The sequence below is a fragment of the Urtica dioica genome, chromosome 2 (genome assembly GCF_054948205.1).
Source record: "Urtica dioica subsp. dioica isolate 48M chromosome 2, U.dioica_male_clone48M_v1_H2, whole genome shotgun sequence".
NCBI classification, from domain to species: Eukaryota; Viridiplantae; Streptophyta; class Magnoliopsida; order Rosales; family Urticaceae; genus Urtica; species Urtica dioica.
In genome coordinates, this window is record NC_142757.1 from 34,623,079 (window position 1) to 34,645,390 (window position 22,312).

The following is a 22,312-nucleotide window of genomic DNA, read 5'->3' on the forward strand; positions in this document are numbered from 1 at the left end:
TATATGAATGACTATATATTTGACACACACACACACACACACATACACACACACACACACACACACACATATATATATATATATATATATATATATATATATATATATATATATATGCTAACTTAAAAACTCCTCTGTCCCTCTCGCTCATTCATCCATGGCAACACCCAGGTCCATTTCCATACAATCCGATCCTCCCTTCACCGAAACAGACTTGAGCGAGCTCATCAAAAATATCCAGAAACTGCAAAAAAATATCGAGCCATCTGCGAACGCCAGGGATGGGAGCAGCATATCCTCCCAGAAGCAGGACCGAAAGAGCCTGTTCGACAAGCTGCTAAACGGGCTGGGCCAGATCGAGGCCCGGCTCACGCAGCTCGGGATATTCGAGGGGGAGTTCCAGAAGAGCATCGAGAGCCGCGTGAGAGCCGTCCAGAGGCTTCTCGAGAACATCAAGAAAGCCGATGATATGGACACGGAGGCCGTCGAGCAGGAAGGCGCCCCGTCGATGGAGGCGGAAGTGGAAGAGCAGATCAAGCTGATGAACAAGGAGATCCGGAAGCTGAAGCACCGGATCCCCACCCGCGCCGCGGCGCTCAGTAGAGGCTCGACGGTCTCGGGGGTCTGGCCGGGGGAGAAGCCGCCGGAGGCGGAAACGGCGGTGAACGAGCTCCTGGAGGCGCAGTGCAGCGAGAAGTTCAGGAACAGCGAGCTCTTCGGGGAAGTGAGAGAGGCTTACAAGGGGTTGGACGAGAGAGAGAAGAAGTGCGCTCTGTGCCTGTCGGTGCTGGCGGAGAAGGAGGAGGTGAAGAAGCGGATGGTGGCGTACTGGTGGGCCGCGGAAGGGCTGCTGGACGACAAGAAGAATAAGGACATCAGAGAGGCCGCGGAAGGGCCGCTGGACGACGAGAAGAAGAAGAAGGACATCAAAGAGGCGGCGGGGGAGATTCTGGACCGGCTGGTGGAGCTGGAGCTGATCACGCCGGTGAAGAGGAAGCGGTGGCCGGAGGTGAAGAGGTATATGATGGAGCCGGTCGTCAGAGCCGCCTTGGCCAGGATCGCCGAGGAGGAACGGTTCGTGCAGTTCACCGAAGACGGGAAATTCGCGGCCTTCTTCTCCGACAGAGGCGGTGATCATGGGAAGGATGCCTGGAAGCCGGCGGAGAGCTTGGAGACTGTGTTCAACGTGGAGGAGCAGTTTCCGGATTTGAGGGTGAAGAAGCAAGCCAAGTTAAACGGCGGCCTCGAGGCTCATGAGTGGTTGTTCAAGATGAAGGCTCTCAGAGTTCTCTATCTCGGAAATTGGCGAACTTCCGGTCAGTCCCTCTTCCCCCAATATATGTATATTGGACCCATTTTTTTCAAAAATCACTTTTTAACTATACATTTCTGGACTAAAACTCTTTTTTTATGAAAGTTTCTCTGAGTTCTCTCTGAACTTCGGAGCTACCCTTTGTGGTTTTTCCTCTTTGGAGGAAGCTATGGATGACCTTGTGGATAAGTGGAACAACCTAAACGTCACGGAGGAGGAGGAAGACGTGGAGGTGGTTGACGATGAGATCCTTGAGGACAGCAGAGAAGAGGCAGAGTTTGTCCTTCTGGGCAAACTGAAGACTGACAAAGCTTTCAACAAGAAAGCTTTCAAATCCGTCATTGGAAACTTGTGGAATGTGAAGAAAGGATTGGAAATTCATGAGATCCAAGATTCGATTTTTAAGTTCAGCTTTGGGGCGGTAGAGGAGAAGAAACGTGTGCTGGACAATGAACCTTGGCTTTTCGACAAAGCTTTGTTGGCGCTATCGGACCCGACGGTGGAGTCAGCTTCTGGGCAGTTCTCGAGCTCGAAGTTCTGGACCCAAATCCATGGACTTCCCCTACTTTCGACCTCTGCCAGGCTGGGAGAGACACTCGGGAACAGGATTGGGAGAGTCTTGAAGGTGGATACTGACAGAAAAGGCAGGATTCGGGACAGCTTCATCAGAGTTCGGGTCTTGATGGATATCTCGAAACCTCTTCGTCGTGGTATCGCAGTTCAGTTGGGCAAAAATGCGGAGAAAATCTGGTGTGACGTGAAATACGAGAGGCTGCCGGTGTTCTGTTTCTCTTGTGGGATTATCGGACATCAACGACAATCTTGTTCGGTAACTCGTGAGGGAGGAGAGGAGCAGAGAGATGGACTTGGGTACGGGAACTTTTTGGCGGGGATTTGCCCAAACAGGTTCTCGACGCCGGTCTTCAGAATCGCGGAGATCCCTGGAGAAGTCAAGAGACCGTTGACTGGTGGGGAAGAGGGTACGAATCCCAGACGGAGGAAAGACGAGTCCAGAAGGCCTAATGAAGATAAAGCGAACCGGGATGAGCATCAGAAACAGCCGGAGGTGAAGAGGACGGAAGGGAAGCCGGTGGATAAGCCGGAGAGCTGCGCCGCTGCGGCGTCCTCGGCAAGTTTCGAGGTGAAGCAGGGGCCGGAGGAGTCGCAGATTCCCAAGAAATCCACCATGCCCAAGAAAGACGCGACCAATCACAGCGTTGGACAAGAGGACCGTTTTCCGACCCCCAATCACTTGGAGCCAATGGACGTCTCTGGTTTCGGAGCAAAATCGAGACAACCCAATTCGCACAGTCCCAAAGAGAATGATGTTGGAGAAGATTGGGTGCGTTTTAAAAAGGGGGATGGTGCTAAACGACATGTCGCTCATGCTATTCAAGAAAAACTTCAGGCCTTTGATCGTCAGGCCCATTCTCGTAAGGACTTACCCAAAAGCCCATCCAGCATTAACAACAAGGTTAAGCCCAGAGGATCTGAAACTCCTCCTGGGTCGAAGCCTTGCCTGGGAAATCCTTCTAGCGATTCTGGGGAGAAATCGCGACTGGGTCTTCGCGCTACTACGAACCCGACGGCCCCGACGGCTGAGGATCAGCGCACCTCCGACAAAGCTGCCGAGAAGGAGAGAGGGACTGGTCGTGGCGAAGAGGGGGGTGGTTCAGGGAAGATACCCCTAGCGGGAGAGGTTCATCAAGATGATAGTCCGGCTCCGTTTTCTCCTGAGGTGGATAAGGGAAGCAACACGAGTGGTAAGGGATGGAATTCTGGGTTTGTTTATGACGGGGCCCCTGTGCCACGTTTCGAGTTTGGAGTTTCTGGAGACACGCGACCTGGAGGAGAGGTGGAGCCGGGTAATATGGGTGAGATGGCGGGTCTCAGACGGAGAGGGAGCAGAGGTGGACAGAGTAACCACAAACGTCTAAGACCCATCAATTCGGAGAAGGCGTCATGGAAGAAACGTGCGCGTCAGGGGCGGGATTCTCTTGCTGCGATGAGTCTGGAGGTTCCTGTGTCTGAAGGGCTTGCTGAGCTTGATGGGTCGGGTGGCCTGGTTACTCCTCATGTGTTCTCGGCGAGGCTTATACAGGAGGTTGATCAAGCCTCGTCCCCCACTACACCCCATGTTGTTTCTGGCTCGGCGGAGCTGGATTTGGCAGGGTCTTCCCAGATAACTAAAGCGGCGCCCCACGACGATGTGGGCGACTGGAAGCAATGATTTCCTTAGTGTGGAACGTCCAGGGGTTGGGTAATCCCGGGACGAAGAGGGCTCTTCGGTCGCACTCTCTTAAGTACAAGCCCGACATAATCTTTTTGTCGGAAACTAAACTTAAAAGTAGTGCGGCCGAACGAGTCCGTGTGTTTTTGGAGTTTGAAAATTGCTTTGCGGTGGATAGAGTGGGAAGAAGTGGAGGACTGCTGATTCTTTGGAGAGAGACGGTGAGCTTTGTGTTATGCTCTTTCTCGAGATTTCATATTGAAGGATGGGTTACCGACGAGGAAGGGAGACAGTCGAGATTCTTGGGTCTTTACGGGGACCCGGTGGCCGCAAATAGGAGGTTTTCGTGGGAACTTATTCGTCGGGTTATGGCCTCGTTCAACGGACCATGGCTTGTTGGCGGTGATCTTAACGAGGTTGCGGAAAACTCGGAGCTTAGTCATGGGAGACAACGGGAGACGTATCTTATGGAGTCCTTTCGGCATATGTTGGAGGAGTGTGAGCTTGGAGACTTGGGTTTTGAAGGTGCGGAGTTTACTTGGCGGAAGAGCTCGGATCCGGATAGTGTGGAGGAAAGGTTGGACCGCTGCCTTGCCAACTCGGGGTGGTTGGAATGTTACCCGAAAGCGAAGGTTTTCCACCTAAAATATTGGAATTCCGACCATCGACCTCTTCTCCTTGCGACCAAAGGGAGTAGACCCCCACATCCCCCGAGATCCTCCCGACGACGGTTCTTTTTTGAAGAGGCGTGGTGCGGAGAAGAGGAGTGTGCTGCGAGAATCCGTGACGCGTGGGAGTCGTGCGGGGGGGCTGGTGTCCCGGCGCTCATGGAGTCCCTTAACAGATGCAAGGAAAGCCTTGGAGATTGGGGGCGGGGCTTGAAGGCGGGGTTGAAGACCAAGATTGAGAAACAAAAGGAGGTGGTGGAACGGGCGGGCGACTCGAGACGGGGGGCTGTTCGGGGGGACCTAGGCCGTGAGCAAAGGCAACTCGATGCGCTTCTTGAAAAAGAGGAGTGCTATTGGAGGCAACGTAGTAGAGTTGTGTGGTTGAAGTGTGGAGACAAGAATACCACCTTTTTCCACCGGAGGGCGTCGGCAAGGAAGAAGAAGAATCTCATCCGCGCTCTTGTCGACGATTCCGGAGTGAGGAGGGAAGGGGCTAAGGGTGTGGAAGATGTGGTTTCCTCCTACTTTAGGGAGATCTTCACATCGGCTAGACCGTCGCCGAGCTGCATCGAGGAGGTTACTAGATGGGTGTCGCCGAGTATCAGCCCCGACATGAATGAAGAGCTTCTCCGGCTGTGAGACCCGACTTTTTGTACACGTCAGCTTCTGTAAAAATTTCCTCTTATCAATAAATAAAGGAAATTTTCTTCTCTCTCCGTGTTGAATGAATTATAAGAATTCACAATAAGGAAATGGTGAGTTTTGATAATCCGAATATAAGGAAATAGATTTTTGAAAGCACTTGAATGTTGGAATAAAGTTAAGTGCTTGAGAACGAAGGAACTAATATTTGAGGGTGACGGAATTTCGGAATAAGGATATTCGAGTAAACCGGATATTATTTTCTGAATAAAATTACTCGGAATGTACTCGGAGATTAAAAATCTCAAGAGTGAAAATAAATTCTGAAATCCCTTAAATATATTCAAGGTAACGAGAATTAATGAGAATTTTCTCGGTTATTTTTCGAGATTATTTTCAATTAATCAAGGACGAAGTTGTGAAGTTTTATTTTAAAAGGACTTATGTGCAACAAATAAGGGATGAGATTGAAAGAAAAAGAGGAAAATGGGGTTGTTTTAAGAGGGACGTGTCAAAATTTTATTGGGCCACCTGTCCACATGTGGCTCAAGAGGAACTTGCCACGTGGATTTCATTTCCTTCTCTCTCACTCTCATTTTCGATCTCTCTCTCTCTTTTTCCCTCATCTTCTTCGCGTTTCTCTCAGCCGAACCAGACGAAAAAAAAAACCCAGACAACCATCACCGAGCCATTTCTCTCGGTCGTTCAACCCACGCCGCCATCCTTTCCTCTTCCCTTCTTCTTCCTCGCTTGCGCTCGTCCAGCTATCCCGAGCCCAAGCTTCGCGCGCGCCATTCCAGCCAAGACCGAGCGCGCGACCGCCGCGAGCCGCCGAGAGCGCCGCCGGCGAGGAGACACCGGTGAAGAGAAGATTGAACCTCGGAGAGTTCGATTCCTCCAAAAGCAAGGTGAATTTCTTGCACCCATATTGAAATCCAAGGTTAGGGTTTCATGGGATTTTTGGGGCTTTTGCTTGATTCGAGTTGGTTGTGAGGAATTGGTTGGTTTTGTGTGTTTATTGAGCTCGGTTATTGATGATTATAGCTTGAGATTGAGGATTGATTTCGAATTTCTTGTTTTGGTTTCATTTTGGCCGAATGTGTGAAAAAGAAAAAAACTGTTTGAACAGCCTCTGTAAATCGACGTGGACAGACCGTTATGCTCTGAGTCCTTATTTTTGGATATTTTTCATGGATAGTAGACCGTACGAGCTTTCTAAAATGACCAAGAACATGTAAATCCATTGAGTATTGAATGAGTTATGAATTTTCAAAGATTGTGTTTCGCAGCAGTATTTACAAGATTTCCAGATCTGTAACCGGGAATTACGGGCTGTTTTTGAGATAGCTATTCTTGTCGTATGTATGCTTGTAATATCTCGTTAGAAAGCTACATGAGTCTACTTTCATTTGCCGCTAGAATCAATCGATTTCAAGTTTTGTAGCTCGAGTTATGATGGCTTAAGCGCTAGTGGGTCGGGCTGTCGGGAAATTCTTGTGATTTGTTTGTGTTTTGCCGAGCGTTTGATTCTGTGTGTTCAGCCGGGGCTGGTTAAGTGTTTGCTTGGTTTGGAGTTGATTATGAGTTTGAAAGTGTGAAATTGACTCGTTATCGGATTCGATGACTTGATTACAGATCTAGACGGACGAACGGAAACCGGACGAGGCAAAGGCGACGAAGCCGGTTTTGAAGATTCTAAGAAAGAGTTATCGAAATTAAAGCTCGATTAACTCGTGAGTCTTTTAATCGCGTCTCGCGTTTAAATACTCTTGGATTTGATTATGTGATGTATTTCGCGTATTTAAATAAATAATTTATATTTATTTATTTAATAACGTTTAAGAGTTTGATTTGATTCGCTTTGGAATTCTCGGTTACTTTTTATTCGGATCAATTTATTTGAGACTCATAAGCATGTTATTGGATTTTATTTCGTATTGTTCTCGATACGAAAATACGCGAGTCTTGAATAAGTTTGACTCCCGAAAAACCGGAGAATAATGAATTAAATTCTCGAATTCCGAACCGACTCGAATCTAATCCCGACGACGACCATTATCTTTTCAAGTAGTTCGATAACTAATGAAGTTTCAACTTCGGATTCTAGTTCTCTCGACGCTCCAGGACGTGCTAAAGGTCTCGGGAAGCGTGTAAAGCAGAGTGTCCTCCGGAATTCATCGAGTTCTCCGACGAACTATTCCGGGTAAGTGGGATTTAAGTTTGAGGCGCCAAAAAGGGGAATGGTGCCTAGTAGAATAATTGTTTATGTTTCTTCGTTTAATCCTAAAACAAAGAGAAACCCTCAGTTAGACAAGATGACCGAATAAGGCTTCGACCACTAACTAATAAGATAATAAGATGATAGGGTTAAACGGTTAGCGGGTTAAGAACCTTGAAGCCTTTAAAACTATGTTGAGCTTCTGTTATAGGTTTTACCCCTTCGTCCTGATGAGAGGACAACAGGAGGAGGAAAGACGGTGTCCTTCGGATTCAATCCCGAGATGAACTGTTCTAGGAGAAGGTCCAGCCTCACAGCTGTCGACAACTCCTTTTAAAATACTTAAAGAGCCATACAGTGAAATTAATAATGTTAATGACGGGCTTTATCCCGATAAGATCTCCTCCTGTAATAAGATAGACAGGTAGGCTGTAGACAGCTCCTGTAAAACATAACGAACTCTTGTCGGCAATGTAGCGAGTGGCATTCCCGAAGGCCCTTTAATGGGAAGTCGATGGGTGGCTTCAGGTAAGTCGATGGGTGGCTTACCTGTCCTGAGGGAAATATGAAACCCTGGACCAACCAGGGATTGGTGAGGGTTTGCTCCCCTCTACCATACGCGCGTCAAGGCCCTCCTACATGTGCTAGTGGATCCCAGACATTAAAACTTCGGCCTTCTGAGGACTAGGCTCAAGTTCTCAGAATGGTTTACTCATCTCTCATGAACGGCTGCGGACTGAAGTGTTGATTGGCCAGTCCACTGATGTAAGGCGCCGGTATGAGCGAGATGGATGAGTTTCTAGGAAGACGGTTGTTAGCCGGATTCCTATATGATTATGTGTTTGATTGTTTTAGAACGGGGTTCTAAAACTGAATATGTCTATGTTGATTGAATGATATTTTTGTTATCCTGATTGTACGATGAAACTTCTTTATTCTTCTGAATCTATCACCTGCTGTCATCTGCATTCTATCATCTGCACCCATGCATCTCATGTAGTGCTAGGTTAGATATCCTGCTTACTGAGTCGGTGTGACTCACCCCTTAAATCCCTCTCCTTGTAGATAAAGGAAAAGCTCAGGCGAAGCAGGAGTGCTAGTCAAGGTAGATCTCATGACGACCTGTGGCATAGGAAATGTCTTTTTGGGAAATGGGTATCAGGTTTTTGAAAACCGAGCTTATATGCTCGTGAAAGTTTTATATAGCTTTGAAAGAACTTTTATTATATCATAACGTTTAGATAATCGGCCCGAACCTCTTTTTACGTTTTGAAACTCGGTTAGCACGATTATGGGCCTGTGCTTATGGATAGCAAGCTAGGGTAGTCCGCATTTTTGTAACTCTTCTAAAAGCGAAAAATTTTACCAGTTTTTAGCGGACTAGCTCTAGGAACCCTTGTTATTCCTTATATGTAAATTAATTTTATTTCCGCTGTTTGTTTAATAAACGTTTTGTAAATGACGTTTGAAAATGTTTTATGTTCATTTCATTTGAAAACATAAATGGTTTATGATAATGTTATGGGAAAGGTCGCGTTCCGAGGACGACGGGTGTCCTGCGGGTCGTGACAGAGTTTTTGGTATCAGAGCCACAGGTTTAGTCGTTTCTGTAGACTGTGAGATCTATTAGTTGACTGAGCATCTTGTTTACGGTCTGAGTGTCTACATGTGTGACTTTTTTTTTATGGTTACTAGGAGTATGAGGGTATCAATGTGTCGGTGTGCTGTGTTTCCTGTTTGGATTCGTTGAAGAATATGTATGATATCTTGAGCTTTCTGGCGTCGTTCAGTTTCTGACCTGGCTATTGTTATGTGATTCCTTTAGAATCTGGAAGTAATGGCAGAAGAAGGGGAAAGTCTTGACGCTCGTATCGCAAGGATAGAGCAATCGTTGGAACGACAGGCTAGAGAAGCGCAGCAAAGGAATGAGCAAACGGAGAGACAGAATCGTTTGATGGCATTGCTGCTTGAGCGAATGGATCAGCAGGTTCAACCGGATCCTCCTCTAGCTGCCGAGAACCAACCTCAAGAACCTCTTCCAGCCTTACCGGTAGCGAGAGCGGAAGAGCTGAACTACCGTATTCCTGATGTAGCCCCTGTTATAGGAGAGCCAGTGTACGAACGATTCCGGAAGCAGAAGCCACCAGTGTTCGAAGGAGGTCCAGACCCTGTAGCGGCTGAGAATTGGATCAAGAAGATCCAACAGATCGTTAGCTACATGCAGTTGTCCGACGCGGAGCGCGTAGCTTGCGCGATCTACCAGATGACCTCTGAGGCTCGAAGCTGGTGGGAAGTAACTGTCATGTCAGAGGATGTAACGACTATGACATGGGTACACTTCATCAACCTCTTTCATGAGAAATACCTGAGCGAGGCAAGCACATCCGGCAAGATTCGAGAGTTCATGAATCTACGTCAAGGGAAGATGCCAGTAGCGGAATACATTGCGAAGTTCGACGAACTGGCAAAGTTTTCTCCGTCCGTGGTTCCGACCGATCAAGCACGGAAGACGAAGTTTATGCATGGTTTGAACGTTGGAATCGTGAAGCTGGTAGAGAGCGGAGACACTGGGCCAAGAACCTACGCTAGTGCGGTTCAAAGGGCGTTGAGGATCGACGCTTGGCATGGAGATGTGGCAGTTTCTGCTCCAACTCCTCTTACTATAGTGCCGCCACCACAAGCTGGTTCGAATACAGGGAATCAGTTCAAGAGGAATCGTTTCCAGCAGCAGTCAGGACGCCGTAATCCGACGAACTATGGAAATCAGCCTCAACAGAGGAATCAGTCGGGAGGCGGAAACTCATATGGAAAAGTTAAGCGCTTCCAGAAAGGTGACCAGAACGTCGATAACAAGCGCACCAGACCTGACAATCAGAACATCCCTCAATGTGCGAAGTGTGGGAACCGACATCCAGGCGAGTGCCGAGCCAATAATGTTCCCTGTTACAATTGTGGCCAAGTGGGACATTATTCCAGGACCTGTCCAAACCCGAGACAAGGAGATGTACCAGCCAAGGCCCCACCGAAAGCCAATGCTCGAGTGTTCACTATTCGTGAAGATGATGTGCGTGCAGGAACGTCTACTGCAGTTACAGGTCAGCTTTCTGTGGGAAATCTTTCAGCTTATGTACTCATGGATTCAGGTGCTACGCATTCATTTATTGCATCTAGAATAGCTGAAAGGTTAGGAAGTGAAAAGTTGAATTTTTCCTACCCGTTCATAACCGTCAGTCCGGCAGGAGATTTGTTCGAATCTAAGTCATGGTTCAAAAATGTACCAATTCACGTTCAAGGTAGAGAGCGGATGGCTCCAGCAGAGTTGAAAGAGCTTAAGACGCAGTTACAAGAGTTGTTGGATAAAGGTTTCATCCGTCCAAGTCACTCTCCGTGGGGAGCGCCGGTGTTATTCGTGAAGAAAGCAGATGGTTCTCTAAGATTATGCATCGACTACCGAGGATTGAACCAGGTGACTATCAAGAATAGATATCCGCTTCTTCGTATCGACGATTTGTTTGATCAATTAGCAAGAGCGCAAATCTTCTCAAAGATCGATCTACGTTCGGGCTATCATCAGCTTAAAGTCCGAGGTGAAGACATTCCGAAGACAGCGTTCCGAACGCGATATGGGCATTATGAGTTCTTAGTCATGTCCTTTGGATTGACGAATGCTCCTGCAGCATTTATGGATTTAATGAACCGAGTGTTTGAGGCGTTCTTGGATAAGTTCGTGATCGTTTTCATAGACGATATCCTCATATACTCGAAGACTCAGGAGGATCATGAGCATCATTTAAGAATGGTTCTAGCGAAACTCCGAGAAAAACAGCTCTATGCCAAGTTCTCGAAGTGTGAATTTTGGCTTGACAAGGTAATCTTCTTGGGTCATGTCATTTCGAAGGAAGGAGTTATGGTCGACCCAGCGAAGATCCAAGCAGTTAAGGACTGGAATAGGCCGAAAACAGTAACGGAGATAAGAAGTTTCCTAGGTTTAGCTGGCTACTATAGGAAATTCGTGGAAGGATTTTCTAAGTTAGCCATGCCTCTGACGCAATTAACGCGAAAAGGAACCAAGTTTGAATGGACGGACAAGTGTGAAAGCAGTTTTCAAGAGCTAAAGAAGCGCCTAACGATAGCTCCAATCCTTGCAATCCCACAAGGAACTGAAGGTTTTGCAATTTATTGTGACGCATCGAAACAAGGCCTAGGAGCAGTGCTGATGCAACGAGGCAGGGTGATCGCCTACGCATCTCGACAGCTCAAGGATTACGAAACAAGGTATCCAACGCATGATATGGAGCTCGCAGCCGTGGTTTTTGCACTCAAACTTTGGAGGCATTATTTGTATGGAGTACACTGCGACATTTACACGGACCATAAGACCCTCAAGTACCTCTTTACTCAGAAAGAGTTGAACATGAGGCAGGGACGTTGGATGGAATTGTTGAATGATTATGACTTTGAGCTTCATTATCACCCTGGAAAAGCGAATAAGGTGGCTGATGCCCTTAGTCGAAAGACCGCCACAGTAGCTGCGAATCTAGTTGGACAGTCTCCTCAGCTCAAGTCAGAGATAGAAAGGTTGGAGATGCAGCTGATCACTGGAAGATTAGCAGCTCTTAACGTGCGACCAACCCTTCTTGAGCAGATAAAGGAGGGACAATACGCGGATGATTTCTTGCTTGGGAAGATGTTTGACGCCCAAGGGAATCAAGAAGGTGAATTCAAGCTCGACGATCGGAAAATGTTGAGATGTAACGGTAAGGTCTGTGTGCCTGCCGATGATGATCTCCGACGCCAATTGCTGCAAGAAGCTCATGGGACTCCATATTCGATCCATCCAGGTGCGACGAAAATGTATCAAGATCTCAAGAAGATCTATTGGTGGCCGGGTATGAAGAGAGATGTGGTGACGTTCGTCCAAAAGTGTCTTACATGCCAGCAGATTAAGGCTGAGCATCAGAAACCCGCAGGGATGTTGCAACCCTTGGAAGTTCCACAGTGGAAGTGGGACCAGATCACGATGGATTTCGTGTCGGGTTTACCCAGGACTACGACAGGGTATGACGCAGTCTGGGTGATTGTAGACAGGTTGACGAAGTCGGCCCACTTTCTTCCCATAAGGACCACTTATTCAATTGATAGATTAGCTGAGCTATTTATCAAGGAGATAGTGCGCCTGCATGGAGTTCCTTTGTCGATCGTTTCAGATCGAGATACTCGATTCACTTCGAGGTTTTGGCAACGTCTCCACGATGGCATGGGATCAAGATTGAAGTTCAGTACAGCCTTCCACCCTCAGACTGATGGGCAGAGTGAGCGCACCATTCAGATTCTGGAAGATATGCTCCGAGCCAGCGTGTTAGATTTTCAGGGCTCGTGGAGCCGTTACCTTCCTTTGATAGAATTTGCGTATAACAATAGTTATCAAGCGACTATTGGAATGGCGCCGTATGAAGCACTCTATGGAAGGAAATGTCGATCCCCTGTCCACTGGGACGAAGTCGGAGAGAACAAGCTCGTAGGGCCAGAGATGCTAGAGCAAACCACGGAAGCAATCAAGAAGATTCGAGCGAGGATGAAGGCTTCTCAGAATCGTCAGAAGAGCTATGCAGATAAACGAAGACGACCTCTTGAATTTCAGGTCGGAGACAAAGTGTTTCTGAAAGTTTCACCAATGCGCGGGGTAATGAGATTCGGCAAGAAGGGTAAGCTGAGCCCCAGGTATACAGGACCTTTTGAGATCCTGGAGCGCGTTGGAGTGGTAGCTTATCGTTTAGCTTTGCCACCGTCAATGTCTCATCTGCATAATGTCTTCCATGTTTCCATGCTAAGGAAATATGTAGAGGACACTTCTCACGTTCTTCCGGTCCATGAAGTCGAGGTTTCAGAAAATGTACAATATGAAGAGCCAGCAGTTGCAATTCTCGACAGGAAAGAGAAGGTTTTGAGGAACAAAGTAATCCCCTTGGTGAAAGTGCAATGGAAAAGGCACAATGTCGAAGAAGCGACATGGGAACTCGAGGAAGAAATGAAGAAAAAGTACCCATCGCTTTTCTAAGTTTCGAGGACGAAACTTCTTTAAGGGGTTAGGGGTTGTGAGACCCGACTTTTTGTACACGTCAGCTTCTGTAAAAATTTCCTCTTATCAATAAATAAAGGAAATTTTCTTCTCTCTCCGTGTTGAATGAATTATAAGAATTCACAATAAGGAAATGGTGAGTTTTGATAATCCGAATATAAGGAAATAGATTTTTGAAAGCACTTGAATGTTGGAATAAAGTTAAGTGCTTGAGAACGAAGGAACTAATATTTGAGGGTGACGGAATTTCGGAATAAGGATATTCGAGTAAACCGGATATTATTTTCTGAATAAAATTACTCGGAATGTACTCGGAGATTAAAAATCTCAAGAGTGAAAATAAATTCTGAAATCCCTTAAATATATTCAAGGTAACGAGAATTAATGAGAATTTTCTCGGTTATTTTTCGAGATTATTTTCAATTAATCAAGGACGAAGTTGTGAAGTTTTATTTTAAAAGGACTTATGTGCAACAAATAAGGGATGAGATTGAAAGAAAAAGAGGAAAATGGGGTTGTTTTAAGAGGGACGTGTCAAAATTTTATTGGGCCACCTGTCCACATGTGGCTCAAGAGGAACTTGCCACGTGGATTTCATTTCCTTCTCTCTCACTCTCATTTTCGATCTCTCTCTCTCTTTTTCCCTCATCTTCTTCGCGTTTCTCTCAGCCGAACCAGACGAAAAAAAAAACCCAGACAACCATCACCGAGCCATTTCTCTCGGTCGTTCAACCCACGCCGCCATCCTTTCCTCTTCCCTTCTTCTTCCTCGCTTGCGCTCGTCCAGCTATCCCGAGCCCAAGCTTCGCGCGCGCCATTCCAGCCAAGACCGAGCGCGCGACCGCCGCGAGCCGCCGAGAGCGCCGCCGGCGAGGAGACACCGGTGAAGAGAAGATTGAACCTCGGAGAGTTCGATTCCTCCAAAAGCAAGGTGAATTTCTTGCACCCATATTGAAATCCAAGGTTAGGGTTTCATGGGATTTTTGGGGCTTTTGCTTGATTCGAGTTGGTTGTGAGGAATTGGTTGGTTTTGTGTGTTTATTGAGCTCGGTTATTGATGATTATAGCTTGAGATTGAGGATTGATTTCGAATTTCTTGTTTTGGTTTCATTTTGGCCGAATGTGTGAAAAAGAAAAAAACTGTTTGAACAGCCTCTGTAAATCGACGTGGACAGACCGTTATGCTCTGAGTCCTTATTTTTGGATATTTTTCATGGATAGTAGACCGTACGAGCTTTCTAAAATGACCAAGAACATGTAAATCCATTGAGTATTGAATGAGTTATGAATTTTCAAAGATTGTGTTTCGCAGCAGTATTTACAAGATTTCCAGATCTGTAACCGGGAATTACGGGCTGTTTTTGAGATAGCTATTCTTGTCGTATGTATGCTTGTAATATCTCGTTAGAAAGCTACATGAGTCTACTTTCATTTGCCGCTAGAATCAATCGATTTCAAGTTTTGTAGCTCGAGTTATGATGGCTTAAGCGCTAGTGGGTCGGGCTGTCGGGAAATTCTTGTGATTTGTTTGTGTTTTGCCGAGCGTTTGATTCTGTGTGTTCAGCCGGGGCTGGTTAAGTGTTTGCTTGGTTTGGAGTTGATTATGAGTTTGAAAGTGTGAAATTGACTCGTTATCGGATTCGATGACTTGATTACAGATCTAGACGGACGAACGGAAACCGGACGAGGCAAAGGCGACGAAGCCGGTTTTGAAGATTCTAAGAAAGAGTTATCGAAATTAAAGCTCGATTAACTCGTGAGTCTTTTAATCGCGTCTCGCGTTTAAATACTCTTGGATTTGATTATGTGATGTATTTCGCGTATTTAAATAAATAATTTATATTTATTTATTTAATAACGTTTAAGAGTTTGATTTGATTCGCTTTGGAATTCTCGGTTACTTTTTATTCGGATCAATTTATTTGAGACTCATAAGCATGTTATTGGATTTTATTTCGTATTGTTCTCGATACGAAAATACGCGAGTCTTGAATAAGTTTGACTCCCGAAAAACCGGAGAATAATGAATTAAATTCTCGAATTCCGAACCGACTCGAATCTAATCCCGACGACGACCATTATCTTTTCAAGTAGTTCGATAACTAATGAAGTTTCAACTTCGGATTCTAGTTCTCTCGACGCTCCAGGACGTGCTAAAGGTCTCGGGAAGCGTGTAAAGCAAAGTGTCCTCCGGAATTCATCGAGTTCTCCGACGAACTATTCCGGGTAAGTGGGATTTAAGTTTGAGGCGCCAAAAAGGGGAATGGTGCCTAGTAGAATAATTGTTTATGTTTCTTCGTTTAATCCTAAAACAAAGAGAAACCCTCAGTTAGACAAGATGACCGAATAAGGCTTCGGCCACTAACTAATAAGATAATAAGATGATAGGGTTAAACGGTTAGCGGGTTAAGAACCTTGAAGCCTTTAAAACTATGTTGAGCTTCTGTTATAGGTTTTACCCCTTCGTCCTGATGAGAGGACAACAGGAGGAGGAAAGACGGTGTCCTTCGGATTCAATCCCGAGATGAACTGTTCTAGGAGAAGGTCCAGCCTCACAGCTGTCGACAACTCCTTTTAAAATACTTAAAGAGCCATACAGTGAAATTAATAATGTTAATGACGGGCTTTATCCCGATAAGATCTCCTCCTGTAATAAGATAGACAGGTAGGCTGTAGACAGCTCCTGTAAAACATAACGAACTCTTGTCGGCAATGTAGCGAGTGGCATTCCCGAAGGCCCTTTAATGGGAAGTCGATGGGTGGCTTCAGGTAAGTCGATGGGTGGCTTACCTGTCCTGAGGGAAATATGAAACCCTGGACCAACCAGGGATTGGTGAGGGTTTGCTCCCCTCTACCATACGCGCGTCAAGGCCCTCCTACATGTGCTAGTGGATCCCAGACATTAAAACTTCGGCCTTCTGAGGACTAGGCTCAAGTTCTCAGAATGGTTTACTCATCTCTCATGAACGGCTGCGGACTGAAGTGTTGATTGGCCAGTCCACTGATGTAAGGCGCCGGTATGAGCGAGATGGATGAGTTTCTAGGAAGACGGTTGTTAGCCGGATTCCTATATGATTATGTGTTTGATTGTTTTAGAACGGGGTTCTAAAACTGAATATGTCTATGTTGATTGAATGATATTTTTGTTATCCTGATTGTACGATGAAACTTCTTTATTCTTCTGAATCTATCACCTGCTGTCATCTGCATTCTATCATCTGCACCCATGCATCTCATGTAGTGCTAGGTTAGATATCCTGCTTACTGAGTCGGTGTGACTCACCCCTTAAATCCCTCTCCTTGTAGATAAAGGAAAAGCTCAGGCGAAGCAGGAGTGCTAGTCAAGGTAGATCTCATGACGACCTGTGGCATAGGAAATGTCTTTTTGGGAAATGGGTATCAGGTTTTTGAAAACCGAGCTTATATGCTCGTGAAAGTTTTATATAGCTTTGAAAGAACTTTTATTATATCATAACGTTTAGATAATCGGCCCGAACCTCTTTTTACGTTTTGAAACTCGGTTAGCACGATTATGGGCCTGTGCTTATGGATAGCAAGCTAGGGTAGTCCGCATTTTTGTAACTCTTCTAAAAGCGAAAAATTTTACCAGTTTTTAGCGGACTAGCTCTAGGAACCCTTGTTATTCCTTATATGTAAATTAATTTTATTTCCGCTGTTTGTTTAATAAACGTTTTGTAAATGACGTTTGAAAATGTTTTATGTTCATTTCATTTGAAAACATAAATGGTTTATGATAATGTTATGGGAAAGGTCGCGTTCCGAGGACGACGGGTGTCCTGCGGGTCGTGACACCGGCCGTTTGAGAGTGATGACGTAAAGCGGGAAGTTTTTTCGATGGGGGCCATCAAGGCTCCGGGAAGTGACGGGTTTCCCGCTCTCTTCTATCAAAAGAATTGGGCGATTGTGGGGGAGCGGGTGACGAGCGTATGTTTGGACATTCTCAACAACGGCGGATCGGTGGCAGATATCAACGAGACCATCATTACCTTGATTCCCAAAATTGACAAGCCCGATAAGGTTAGTGATTTCCGGCCCATTAGCCTTTGTAACGTAATATACAAAGTGGTTTCGCGGTGTCTTGTGTCGAGGCTTAGGGTCCTTATGGAACGGATCATCTCGGAGAATCAAGGAGCCTTCGTTGGGGGGCGGCAAATTTTTGACAATATCATGGTGTGCTTCGAGGGAATCCACACGATGAAGCGAGGAAGATTTTCGAACGGGGGTTTCGCGGCTCTTAAAATCGATATGGCCAAAGCTTATGATCGGGTGGAGTGGAGGTTTATTGAAGCCATGATGTTGAAGATGGGTTTTGCCGGGGAGTGGGTCGAGAAAATTTTGCGGTGCATCTCTTCGGTCAGTTTCGCCTTCAATATCAACGGTGAAGTTCGGGGGAAGGTGGTGCCGGAGAGAGGCCTTCGCCAAGGGGATCCGCTCTCACCCTTCCTCTTTCTTATTTGTGCGGAGGGTCTCTCGAGCTTGCTCAAGGAAGGAGATCGTAGAGGTGAGATCACCGGGGTTCGGTTTGGTCGAGGTAACTTTCGGGTATCCCACTTGCTCTTTGCCGATGACAGTCTCATCTTTTTCCGTGCGTGTGTTGAGGAAGGTGAAGCTATTAGGGGCTGCCTTGAGACCTATGCGGTGGCGTCGGGACAACTTGTTAACTATGCGAAATCCGACGCAGCTTTGGCCGTGATGTGAAAGAAGAGGCCCAACTTGCGATCGCGGCTTCTCTTGGGGTATCCATTACGGCGTGTCACCTCCGTTACCTCGGTCTTCCCACGCTCACCGGGAAGAGGAAAGTCGAGACATTCTCCTTTATTCGCGAGAGGGTCTGGGCGAAACTCAAGTCTTGGAGAGGGATCTGGTTCTCTCAAGCGGGACGTGAGGTCCTTATCAAGTCGGTCCTCCAAGCGATTCCGAGCTACGCGGCGACCTGCTTCCGTCTCCCCAAAACGTTAGTCTCCGCTATCCATAAGGCGGTGGCTAAATTTTGGTGGAGCGGTAGCGGAGAGGAACGGAAGATGCATCGGTGCAAGTGGGAAAATCTCACTAAGCCTAAGACCGAGGGAGGGCTCGGATTTCGGGATTTGGAGAAGTTTAATCAAGCCCTTGTTGCTAAGAACGTTTGGCGCATCATTCGTCGACCGGAAAGCCTGATCGGGAAGGTGCTTCGCGAGAGCTACTTCCCGAATGGTAACATCCTTGAGGCCACGTGTCCCGCGCATGGCTCGAACCTCTGGCGCGGTTTAGTGTGGGGGAAGGAAGTCATCCGGAAAGGGGCTAGATGGAGAGTGGGGGATGGCGAGGCGGTGTTTGTGGTTGGAGATAAGTGGATACCTCGACCCCTTCACTTCTCGCTTGTCGACCCACCTTTCATCCCCAACGATATGAGGGTTGCGGAGCTCATGGATCACGACGGTGCTTGGAATGAAGCCTTGGTCCGAGATATGTTCGTGAGAGAGGACGCGGAGGCGATTCTTGCGATCCCTTCGAGCAGAGGAGAGGCGGCGGACGTGCTCCGTTGGCATCACTCCATGGACGGAGAATACACGGTTAGGAGTGGGTATTGGTGTGCGTGTACCACTTTGGATATCCCTAGACCGTCGAATCACTCGGCCTCCGCTAAATGGTGGAACAATATTTGGAAGCTCGCGGTTCCCCCGAAAATTAAACTTTTCATTTGGAGGGTGTGTAAAGGGTGGATTCCGGTCTCGTCGATCCTTCGCCGCCGTAAGATCTCCGAGGATGACCGCTGCCCGTTATGTCACGGAGGCCCGGAAACGATTATCCACGCGTTGTGGGGTTGTCGATGGGTGAAAAAAGTTTGGAGACTCACTACCTTTGAGGAGACCATTAATGCTAACATTATGGACGATGTGTTGGGGTTTCTCTACAACGTCTCGGAGGTTACAAAGGTTAGTGATTTTGAGTTCTTTATTTTTTTGGTGTGGGAGATTTGGAATCATAGGAACAAAGTCTCTTCCGGAAATGCCGTGTGGTCTCCCGAAGCCTTAGTTGATTGGACAAGTGGTTTCTTCGATGATTACAAGAAGGCGAACAAGGCCCGCACCCGACCGGGTGGTGAAGCTCCGGAGTCGTCGTGGCCGCCTCCTAAACCCGGAGTCTATGCCATTAGCGTCGACGCAGCGGTGGATGTTCCGGGTTGCCGTTACGGTACCGGGTGCGTCATTCGGGACCATCGGGGAGTGGTGGTGGCGTCGGAAATATCGGCCAAATCGCATGGGTTCTCGCCGCCTATTGCCGAAGCGGCCGCCATTCTTAGAGGTCTTTCTCTTGCTAAGGACTTGGGACTTGGGAGGGTGGTGGTCCAATCCGATTGTCTTCACGTGGTTAACGCTATAAAGAATGGAGACACGCCTTATACGGAGCTTGGCACGTTATTGGAAGAGATCAAGGGAAGTTCTAGTAATTTCTTCGATTTTAGTACTTGCTTTATTTCTCGTTCTTGTAATGTGGTTGCTCATAATTTAGCTAAATATTCGCTTGATGTTAACTCGGAGGTTCGATGGTCGGGGCTTGTCCCGCCGTGTGCCGTCCGTGGTGTGCTTAATGATTTACCCAGTTTGTAACCACGGTTTTCCTCCGCCATACGTGAGGGTTTAATTATAATTCCCGTGGTTCCGCCCACGTTTTTTTCAAAAAAAAAAAAAAAAACTATACATTTCTGAAAGTTTACTACTTTTATACGAAGAAATGGTTCATTCCATTAAATTATAGCTTGGGCATTCAAATAATAAAAATAGTATAGCTGAGCTTATACTTATAAGTTAAAACACATTATATCGGTCCATAATCATTATTGTTATTATTTTTGCTTCAAGTTGGTGGGATTTGTAATATCTTCTTCTTTAATTATTAGATAGCTATGAGCTCCATAAATCTAAATAAGTTATAAGCTTATGTTTCTAATTATCGGCTTGGCTTTTATTTATTAATAATATTAAGTTTCGTTAATTTATGTAGTAATAAGAAGATAAATCACAGAAGGCTTTTTAACAAATAAATAAACGATACAAGAAAATTATAGGGAGGAGATATTACTGATAATCCCTTTCCCAATATGCTAATTTTGTTTTCTGTCTTCACAAAATTTTGTTGCAACATTTTAATGTTTGGCGTGGTCAGCTTGGTATAAAGACAAAAAAGAATTAATTGCTGAATGGTCCTCGAGCTTTCTATTTATTTCGTATTAATTTCTATTCTGCTTTAAGTCCTCCTGAACTTTTAATCATCCCTAAACTTTTAATTTACTGGAAATTTATTGTTCTATATATCTCTACTTATAGCTTAAATAATCAATTTTGTAAGCACCAATTCAGTCCCAAGGGTAGGAACCTAGAAGCTGCAAAACAAAAACTAGGGACCAAACACAGCAGAAAAAATTGGGGATCAAACTAGATGAAGATGATATATATAAATTGCAGGCAAGCATCACATCGAAGTGGAAGGGATCGAGTTCTTGAAAGGGCTGAAAAACATGGAAAAGCTAAAGCTGCTAAGCCTTCAGGGCATATCAAGAATCAACGAGCTCACAGACTCCATAAGATGGCTCACCAATTTGGAGATCTTGGACCTCAAGTCATGCCACAACCTCGAAATTCTTCCAAAAGAAATATCATTCCTAAAGAACCTGACCCACTTGGACATCTCAAACTGCTTCCTCATCGACCACATGCCCCGAGGCCTCTCGTCACTCACCAAGCTCAAAGTCCTCAAGGGCTTCGTGGTCGGAAACTACCGCTCCGGAAAGTTCTGCACTCTCGAGAGCCTCTCATCGATGGAGTACCTCACGAAGCTCAGCATCGTCGTGAGCTAGACGGGTTTAAGGACCGTGGGCGAGATTGAAGCCCTCTCGAAGCTCAAGAAGCTCGAGAAGCTCACGCTCTCTTGGGGAGCGGAGTCTTCGCTATCATCGGAGGGGACAAAGAATAGCACAAACAACAACAACAGAGATGATTTTACACATGTGAAGCTCCCCCCGAATCTGATCAAGCTGGATCTTCAGTGTTACCCTCATTCGGAAGCTCCTGAGTGGCTGAGACCATCGAAGCTGGCAAATCTGAAGAGGCTGTACATCCGAGGAGGGAAACTCGGGGAGAGCCACCCTGAGGCGTTGGCCGGTGAATGGTCTGAAGTCGAGACGCTGCGTTTGAAGTACTTGGCTGGGATCAAGATGACGTGGACGGAGCTGCGGAGGAATTTTCCGAAGCTGCGATATTTGGAGAAGGTTGAGTGCCCTTTGGTCACCTTGTGCCCTTGTGACGAGGATGGCGTGTGGGTCAAGGAATGAAGTGAGGAAGCTCGGAATTAATGTTCTGAATGAAATATAAATAATTTTTAAAGTACGTTTGGTGTGATAATAAGTGAATTTGGATGATTTGGTTCTTTTATGGTGAAGTTACTACAGAAATTCTTGTTGGCCATATCATCGTTTAAAGTTGTTTTCTTCCTAAATAATGATATGAAAATTCATAATGCTCGGGTGATCAGTTAAAGACGCATAATTAATACAAAGAGTCCCGTATTATTAGAAAGGGTCGCATGATGAGGTGAGGCTAACTGTTATAAAAGTTATCCAATGATTTAATAATAATCTCCAAAATGCTCTCAAGTTTTTGTCAACCCACGCTCTGACTCGTCACATCGAAATCCTAGTCCAAACGTGCTCTTGATCACGCCACAGTCGTAATCAAACTCCTCGTCACCATCGAGCTCCCCGTCGTTATATAAAGTGAATTATAATTTTTGAAAGCAAGCTTAAACTTTTTGAAAGACCTGGATAAACTGATCCATGAACATGAAACCCCAAAGCACAGGAAAAAAAAAATCTAAATATGAAGAACAAAATAAGAAACTTTAGTTTCTGGTAGTTAACTCAAAAAGTTTTTGTTTTTTATTTTCTAATTTTTGTAGTTGTATTGAAAAATTATTTCGCAGTTGTTTTCAAAAAGCTGTTTGGTACAGTTTTCATTTTTGTTTTTGAGAAATTGAAAAAACTGAAAAAAGTGTTTGATACAGTTTTCATTTTTGTTTTTGAAAAAATGAAAAGAGAAGATGAGGATAAGGAGAAGAGAAGAGAAGAATTTTTTTTTTTTTTTTCCAAAAACACATTTTATTTGTT

The 22,312-nt window shown here is 45.8% G+C and overlaps 1 protein-coding gene, 1 long non-coding RNA gene and 1 pseudogene across 3 annotated transcripts; all 3 read left to right on the forward strand.

The window, feature by feature from the left end:
* Positions 1 to 137: 137 nt before the first annotated feature.
* LOC149404529 (uncharacterized) lies at positions 138 to 21,632 on the forward strand (annotated as a pseudogene). The gene is made up of 2 exons (XR_016293834.1): positions 138 to 1,316; positions 20,616 to 21,632. The product of XR_016293834.1 is annotated as an uncharacterized LOC149404529 (transcript).
* Positions 12,511 to 13,128, forward strand: LOC149404530 (uncharacterized). The gene has a single exon (XM_089602465.1). The coding sequence runs from the start codon at positions 12,511 to 12,513 to the stop codon at positions 13,126 to 13,128; it is 618 nt and encodes a 205-aa protein (XP_089458591.1).
* Positions 13,798 to 16,932, forward strand: LOC149404531 (uncharacterized). Its single transcript, XR_016294464.1, has 4 exons — positions 13,798 to 14,080; positions 14,808 to 14,905; positions 15,280 to 15,375; positions 16,456 to 16,932. It is a non-coding gene; the product is annotated as an uncharacterized LOC149404531 (long non-coding RNA).
* Positions 21,633 to 22,312: the final 680 nt, after the last annotated feature.